This window comes from Dromiciops gliroides, chromosome 4 (assembly GCF_019393635.1).
Source record: "Dromiciops gliroides isolate mDroGli1 chromosome 4, mDroGli1.pri, whole genome shotgun sequence".
NCBI classification, from domain to species: domain Eukaryota; kingdom Metazoa; phylum Chordata; class Mammalia; order Microbiotheria; family Microbiotheriidae; genus Dromiciops; species Dromiciops gliroides.
Window position 1 is genome coordinate 450,068,780 of NC_057864.1, and position 7,719 is coordinate 450,076,498.

General features: G+C 45.8%; 1 protein-coding gene across 6 annotated transcripts in view; it reads left to right on the forward strand.

Annotated features, from left to right (window-relative positions):
• Positions 1–5,996, forward strand: part of BCL9 (BCL9 transcription coactivator) — a 120,120-nt gene extending 114,124 nt beyond the window's left edge. For all 6 annotated transcript variants that reach the window (XM_044005557.1, XM_044005553.1, XM_044005559.1 and 3 more), the window contains exons 9-10: positions 646–906; positions 3,575–5,996. In XM_044005557.1, coding sequence (XP_043861492.1) covers positions 646–906; positions 3,575–4,692 — 1,379 coding nt within the window. In that variant the 3' untranslated portion in view covers positions 4,693–5,996. The remainder of the gene's footprint in view (positions 1–645; positions 907–3,574) is intronic.
• The last annotated feature ends 1,723 nt before the right edge of the window (positions 5,997–7,719 follow it).

A 7,719-nucleotide genomic window follows, 5' to 3' on the forward strand; every position in this document is an offset into this window, starting at 1 on the left:
ATTAACTCCATCGGTAGTTTTTCATAGGACTGTCTGTCACCAGGGAGGTTAGTTTTGTGAATGGGACCAGAGCTGGTGAGTGGAGGACAGTGATAATGTCCTTACTAGGCCCACACTGTCTCCACTTGATCGAGATCAGAGCCAAAACAATGTAGCTAAAGTTTGTCTCTTGCCAAGGGGTAACATCTCTCTAGGATGGCTGCATGGTAATGGAGCAGCCCTTTCCATTCAAAAATCTTTTTTGATTTCAGCAATTAGGGAAGAGAGCATGGAGAAGCATTAGTGCCTAAACTCCCTTCACACCCACAAAGCAAGACAAGTTCTAAACAGATCGAAAGAGAAGCATGCCTGCTTGTTTCTTGATATTTTCATGGGGTGGTTTTCCCTAAGCCCATAAGCCATCCTTCGGACTAGGCTTTGACTAACATTCCTAGCATAAAGTACCTTGTGTGTTTATCTTCACATTTGATTCATGCCCCAAATTCTTCCTCTTTTCTTCTCTCTTCTCTCTATAAGCCCAGGATTCTTTGATGGAAATCTAGCTCATTCTTGGTCTTCATATCCCATGTATCCTAGAAACAAGCATCCTTTTTCCAGCAAAGATCTAATTTTTGATCTATTTTGTATTGTTTTCTCTTCTCATAGGTGGTCCACCGCCTCCTACTGCTGGCCAGTCTGCTTCTGTGAATATCCCCGGAAGTCTTCCCTCTAGCACCCCTTACACAATGCCTCCAGAACCTACCCTTTCCCAGAATCCTCTCTCCATCATGATGTCTCGAATGTCCAAGTTTGCAATGCCCAGTTCCACCCCACTTTACCATGATGCCATCAAGACTGTGGCCAGTTCGGATGACGACTCCCCTCCAGCTCGCTCTCCCAATTTGCCATCAATGAATAACATGCCAGGTAAGGAATCAGGGAGAAAGGCTGTATGGTCACAGCTTCAGAAAGAAGTTTCTTGAAATATTTTCTTGGTAACTGGGTTGTGGGAAGGTGAGAAATTAATAGGCCTGAGTCATCTCTCTAAACAGGGAAGCTGGAGATATTGAAACATATCCTCAGAGTGGTCCCCCTTAACTGGCGTCAAATAAGAATTAAAATGTCTTGATGGAAGGAAGATGCCATTTCTTCGCTAAATTCAGACTATGAAAAGAGGAGCTGTTAGCAGTCCCAGGGTGCACTTGGATTAATTTCTTGGTCTACTTGGGGATTTGCCTCAAGTAAGAAACATGTGAAACAGTTTCTTCAGACATAATGACTAGGCCATATTGAGTTATGTAGTATTTCCCTTGAAAGATAGTCACAAGATTTCAGGCAGTGGATAACCCTTATTTCCTGCATGAACAAAGGGAATGAGAGTTCCTTTCGTAGGGCCTGAAATCCCACTAGACCAGTGGTACAGTCAGGTTTTCTTCTTGCTACCATATCTGCACAGGCACTTTTTTAAAATGACTGAAATCATCTGAAAAACTTATCAAAGACCAATCTATATTCCTGCTCTTGAACATCTTCACTCTAAAAATGAACTGAACCATCATGAGAGGAAATGTGTGCTGGGTTGTGTTGAGGAAGATTTTGCTGTTAACTACAGAAAAACCAAGACTTCAGCCAAACATCCAGGTCCATTCCATTCGTCAGTCATGACGTTTACTTAGAGATCAGCATAAACAGGCTAGGTAAGACGTGCTGTGTGGACGTAAAAAAACCTCACTACCCTGACAGATTGCATCTCAAGGGCACCCTCGGTAGAAAAAAACAAAGCAGAAAGTGTAAGTGATACAAAAACTGCAGTGGAAGTCTCTCTATGCAGTCATCTGTTTGTGGAGAGAGGATTTCATTCCCCAATTGTCTAATACCACCATGTTCCTCCCAAAAAACGTGAGTGCTTATAAAGCCTCATTCTCAGAGCGATAGCAGGCAGATTCTAACTGTGACCGTTAAAAAGAATAAAACCGTGTTTGGATTGATTGTTGCCCTTTTTTATTCACTGGATCCTGGGGTCATCTGATCTTTCCCTTTGCCCCCATATTTAACTCATTGCAGGGAGATTTGTTTCCATAATTCTTGGTTAAGTCTGTCAAGAGTGAAAAAAAGTCCTGCTTTCATGTTTCTTTTCTGAATTCCTATACTAGTTCCTAGTGGATATCTTACAGTTTAGCCTGATTTTTCAGCCTCTTTTCTCTCACTAGTCTCTCAGTTAGTAGGGTTTTTTCCTCCCAGTGCTTCAACTACTACCTCTGTATAGATTGACATGAGTGTTTGTGTGTCTCTGTATAGCTATCATCTACATATCTATCTGTCTGTCTATCACCCATCCATCCATCTATGCCAGTATAGATTATCTATCATCCATCCGTCCGTCTTTCCACTTATCTATGCCAATAGACATAGATTATAACTATATCCCTGACTTCTCTCCCCAATGTCAAGCCTCTATACCTCTAGCGACCTGCAGAATGGCTCTGCCTGGACACCCTGCCAGCACTTCAGAAGTGATATAGCCCAGGCCAAGCTTATCATCTGTCTAAACCTGTTCCTCCCTCCAGCTCTCTTGGGTTTTTGTCCCATAGCACCATTCGCCTGATGGTCCATGTTTGCAACCATGGGGTTATCTTCAACTCTTCCTCCTCCCTCACCTCCTACAGCTGCTCAGTTACCAAGACGTGTCAGTTCTTCCACTTCGGCCTTACTTGGGTCCCTTCCCTCTTTATTCCCAGTCTCATTGCCCTATCATAGACCTTTGTGACCGCTAACCTGGACTGTTGGAAGAGCTTCCTAAGTGCCTTTCCCATCTCTATGTTGTCTTCTGTCCCATCTGTCTTTCGCACTGCTGCCCAAGGAAGGCGTTTGCATCTCGCTTCTCTGCCCAGAAATCATCAGTGGCTACCCCCGGCCTACCAAGGAAAAGTCACGTTCCTCTGTCTGGATCCAAGGCCTTGCGCAGTCTGTAACCACCTGCTTTTTGTCTTTATTTTGTGGAAGGCCACACACTCTTTGGTGCGCTCACACTGGACAACTTCCTCTCATCTCCAGTGGTGGAGCCGACACTGCCTTTTCACTGGTGCTGATCCCTGTGTCTCGAGCGCTCACCTTCCCCTTCTTTGCCCTGAGGAATTTCTGCCTTTCCTTTAAAGACCCATTCCAATTCCACGTCCTCCAGAGCTTTCCATGATCTCTTCACCCTTCCCACCCTGCGGGTCAGTAACGTTTCCCCTGAACGTCATACTCTACTTTGTTTTCCAACTCGAGCTCTGATGCATTTATCTTGTAGTTCTGGGTATTCTGTCTGTGTGAGGTTGTGTCCTAGACACTCCATGAAGGCAGGTACTGTGGCTTGTAACAACTCTGAATCTCCATCCCCACCCCACCCCCAAGCCCCCAGCCAAGAAGTGTGCTGTCTATGGGGCAGGTGTTTAATAAATGACTGCCAGATGTTTAATGGGGTACAAGGCCAGTCCCGTGGGCTAGGCTGGGCCGGGAGTGCTTGCAGAGCAGTGGGATGAACAGTCAACTGAATTGTTTCAATGGACTAAGGCTGTCTGTGGATTCACTTGTCTCTCTCTTTCTTTCCTAGGAATGGGCATTAACCCCCAGAATCCTCGAATTTCAGGCCCAAACCCAGGGGTTCCAATGCCAACCCTCAGCCCGATGGGAATGACCCAGCCACTCTCTCACTCTACCCAGATGCCCTCTCCAAATGCTATGGGACCCAGTATACCTCCTCATGGGGTTCCCGTGGGGCCCGGTCTGATGTCACACAATCCGATGATGGGGCACGGGTCCCAAGAGCCCCCCATGGTACCTCAAGGACGAATGGGGTTCCCACAGGGGTTCCCTCCAGTACAGTCCCCTCCACAGCAGGTGCCCTTCCCCCACAACGGCCCCAGCGGAGGTCAAGGCAACTTTCCAGGAGGCATGGGCTTCCCTGGGGAAGGCCCCCTGGGCCGTCCGAGCAACCTGCCCCAAAGCTCCACGGATCCAGCACTTTGTAAGCCTGGAGGCCCCGGGGGTCCTGACTCCTTCACCGTCCTGGGAAACAACATGCCTTCAGTCTTCACAGATCCCGATCTGCAGGAGGTAATCCGACCTGGAGCCACTGGAATACCTGAGTTTGATCTATCCCGGATCATCCCATCAGAGAAGCCCAGCCAGACACTGCAGTATTTTCCTCGAGGGGAAGTCCCAGGCCGCAAACAGCCCCAGGGTCCTGGGCCTGGGTTCTCACACATGCAGGGGATGATAGGCGAACAGGCCCCGAGAATGGGACTAGCATTACCTGGCATGGGGGGCCCGGGCCCTGTGGGAACTCCAGATCTTCCTCTGGGTACAGCTCCGTCCATGCCAGGACACAACCCGATGAGACCACCGGCCTTTCTGCAGCAAGGCATGATGGGCCCTCACCATCGGATGATGTCACCAGCACAATCTGCAATGCCTGGCCAGCCCACCCTGATGAGCAACCCTGCGGCTGCTGTCGGCATGATTCCTGGCAAGGATCGAGCCCCTGCTGGACTCTACACCCACCCAGGGCCTGTGGGCTCTCCGGGCATGATGATGTCAATGCAGGGCATGATGGGACCCCAACAGAACATCATGATCCCCCCACAGATGAGGCCTCGAGGCATGGCTGCTGACGTGGGCATGGGTGGATTCAGCCAAGGACCCGGGAACCCAGGGAACATGATGTTCTAAGCTGCTAAGACTGGATGTGCTGATCCTTGTCACGATGAGATTCCAGGTCCGGAGCTACTTGAAGGGAGCTCCAGGAAGCGCAGTTGGTCACGCAATAGGAGAACAGAGACCCGAGGGCTGCTTTGGGGGAAAAAAAAAAGAAAAAAAAAACTCGAATGTATGAATTTACCTGAAAACAAATTATTCATTTAATCAACAGGTGTGTTTTTTTTAAGATTTATTTTTTAAAAATTATTTTTGTGGACTTGGGTATCCCATGATGGCACCTACTTTTGAGACTCTGTAGCTGTACTTTGAGAATCGCCATTTGTCATGAGTTGCACCATTCTCTGTATGTTTACGTCCTTCGGACTGGCTTCTCCCAGGACTCTTGGGTTTTTTTGTTTGTTTGTTTGTTTTATTTGGGGTTTTATTTTTTTGTGTACTGTACTATATTGTAAAAGGGAATTTAGCAGAGACTTTAGTCTTTGGGGTGAGAGGAGAATGGGAATGAATGCCAGGCTGTTTACTTTGGGTGGAGAGCCCATCGCAGACCTTTGGACTGTTTTCTTTCAACTCCATTGTATAGAAAAACCAAACTACGACCTCAGAGCAGAGTATTAATGAAAAGCACAAAAAAGGAACTAAGTTCAGCAGGGGGTGGGCGGGGGGGAGGGGGCTTTCTTTTAAAGTAACAAAGTTTAGGACATTTATTTTTCTTTTCAGCTTGGGTGCTGGTTGGCACCTTCTGCCTCTTCCCTACACACGATCACAGTCATCGCCATCCTCTCCTCTTCCTCGCCTCCCCTCTGTAAATGTATTCCCTTCTCATTGTCTTCTGCCTTCTACCCTCCTCCTTTTCTCTTTGGCAGCTGCAATACTTGGTGTTCTTTTGGGGGAAAAATAATCTAGCAGAGCCTTACCTTTTCCTCCGTGCCTCGAGTTCTCTTGGTGTCAGGAGGGAAAGACTGTCCTTGGGATGCTCTGGTGTTCTACAATCTTCTTTATTCTCTTCTCTGCCTCTCTCTTTCCCATCCCTCCATCTCCCTTCTCCCCTTCCACCCCCCCCCCCAGTATTTTTTCTGTTCTTTGATTAGGAATCCCCCAAGCGATTTTTATTAACATGGGAGTGGAACAGATGCTAAAAGCTATCCAGGTTTTTATTTGTGTGTGGGTTTTTTTTTGTTTTGTTTTGTTTTGTTTTTTTGGGTTGTTTTTTTTTTTAATTTGTGGTTCCTTCCCTTTCCTACCCCCTCCCAAGCGTAAAACGTTCTGTGTAACCTCCATTAAATTTGGTACAAAACCACTCGCCAGGGCTGTGGTGTCAGAAAAATAAAATATATTGTTTCTTACAAAACTGAACTGTCTTTCTTTCTCACCCATTTCGATTACTCTGCCTCAGCTTTTAGAGGCAAATTAGTTGCTATGTAGAGCACTAGCTCCAGGAAGTGACCTCTAGTGAAATGTTCCAGGCATCAGAAGAGTCATGTTGACTCATCCTCCCAGATTGGGACCTTGGCGATCCAGCGCCCACCACTGCCTCACTTTGTAAATGAGTAAACAGAAGCCTGGAGAGAGAGGGAGGGAGGGAGGAGGAGCAGGAGGAAAGAGAGAGAACACACAGAGGGAAAACTCGGGCTCCCGAACCCTTCCAGGTGTATTTCCACATTACGGTGTCTGTCACCCAAAGGGCCTATTCCAGTAAGTCCTCTGTCCTGGGGTTTTCTTCAAAGATATGATCTTTTGGATAAATTGTGAAATCCTTACTGTTCCTTTGAAGATGAATTATCTGGGATTATTTCCAATGTATGTTACTATAGGCTAAAAGTTGTGGTTTCCTAGTTTTTTTTCTCCCTCTACTTACCTATTCTCCACATACCACGTAAAACGTCCCTACCTATCTTGTCCTAAGAGTATACATGTTTTTGCACACATTACTGAGGCCGCGTACAGTCCCACCTCCCTGGTTATCGTGTCTGGATAGGTCTTCTTGGCATATCTTTGTGGAAGCCTTACCAGAAGTTAGAAATCTGTATACTCAGGGCAGCTAGGTGGCGCAGTGGATAGAGCACCGGCCCTGGAGTCAGGAGGACCTGAGTTCAAATCCAGCCTCAGACACTTAACACTTACTAGCTGTGTGACTCTGGGCAAGTCACTTAACCCCAATTGCCTCACCAAAAAAAAAAAAAAGAAAGAAAGAAAGAAATCTGTATACTCCTTTGATAGTTTTGTGGTTTCATCAATGTGGATACTCCTTCCATCGATAGAGATGAAAACCTATCCAGGTCTTTTTATTTCAATTTGACTCTGGTCTCCATCTTGTAAATCCTTCAACAGGGTGTCCATACAGTTGTGTGGGATTGTCCTGTAGCCCAAGTCAGAGGGAACAACAAAATCTTCTAAATGCAGGGGCAGAAAATGGAAACAGCACGAAAAATGTTTTTAGACAGTAAATTGGACTATATAAACATTAATAGTTGGCATTCATCTAGTGACCACTGAGTATACATAACTACCGGGGAAACTGAGTCAAATGATATTGATGCTATAAATTAGACAACAAGGTAAAAGCTAAATGGAAGTTTACAGGTCTGACTTGGAGAAGAGAAATAAAGGAGTTGGTAGAATTGGTTCTGTTTTTGTACTCAGGCAACAAGAAGCATTTAATGGGATGCTTGGTTATCTTATATTACAGTGCTAATGAGCATTTGTTACAAGGATCACCATGAAAATAATTACAGCTTTCTACAAACATCTGTTGCAGTGAATAAAGAAGAATTGAAATTATGTTAAAAAATTTAATAAGATCCTCTAAATTAAGTCACGTATGCTTTTAATACTTGGTGGATTCCATGTCAAAGTCAATATAGAAAGCAGTGAGAGGAGCAGCTAGGTGGCGCAGTGGATAGAGCACCAGCCCTGGAGTCAGGAGTACCTGAGTTCAAATCCAGCCTCAGACGCTTAACACTTACTAGCTGTGTGACCCTGGGCAAGTCACTTAACCCCAATTGCCTCACTAAAAATAAATAAATAAATAAAAAAGAAAAT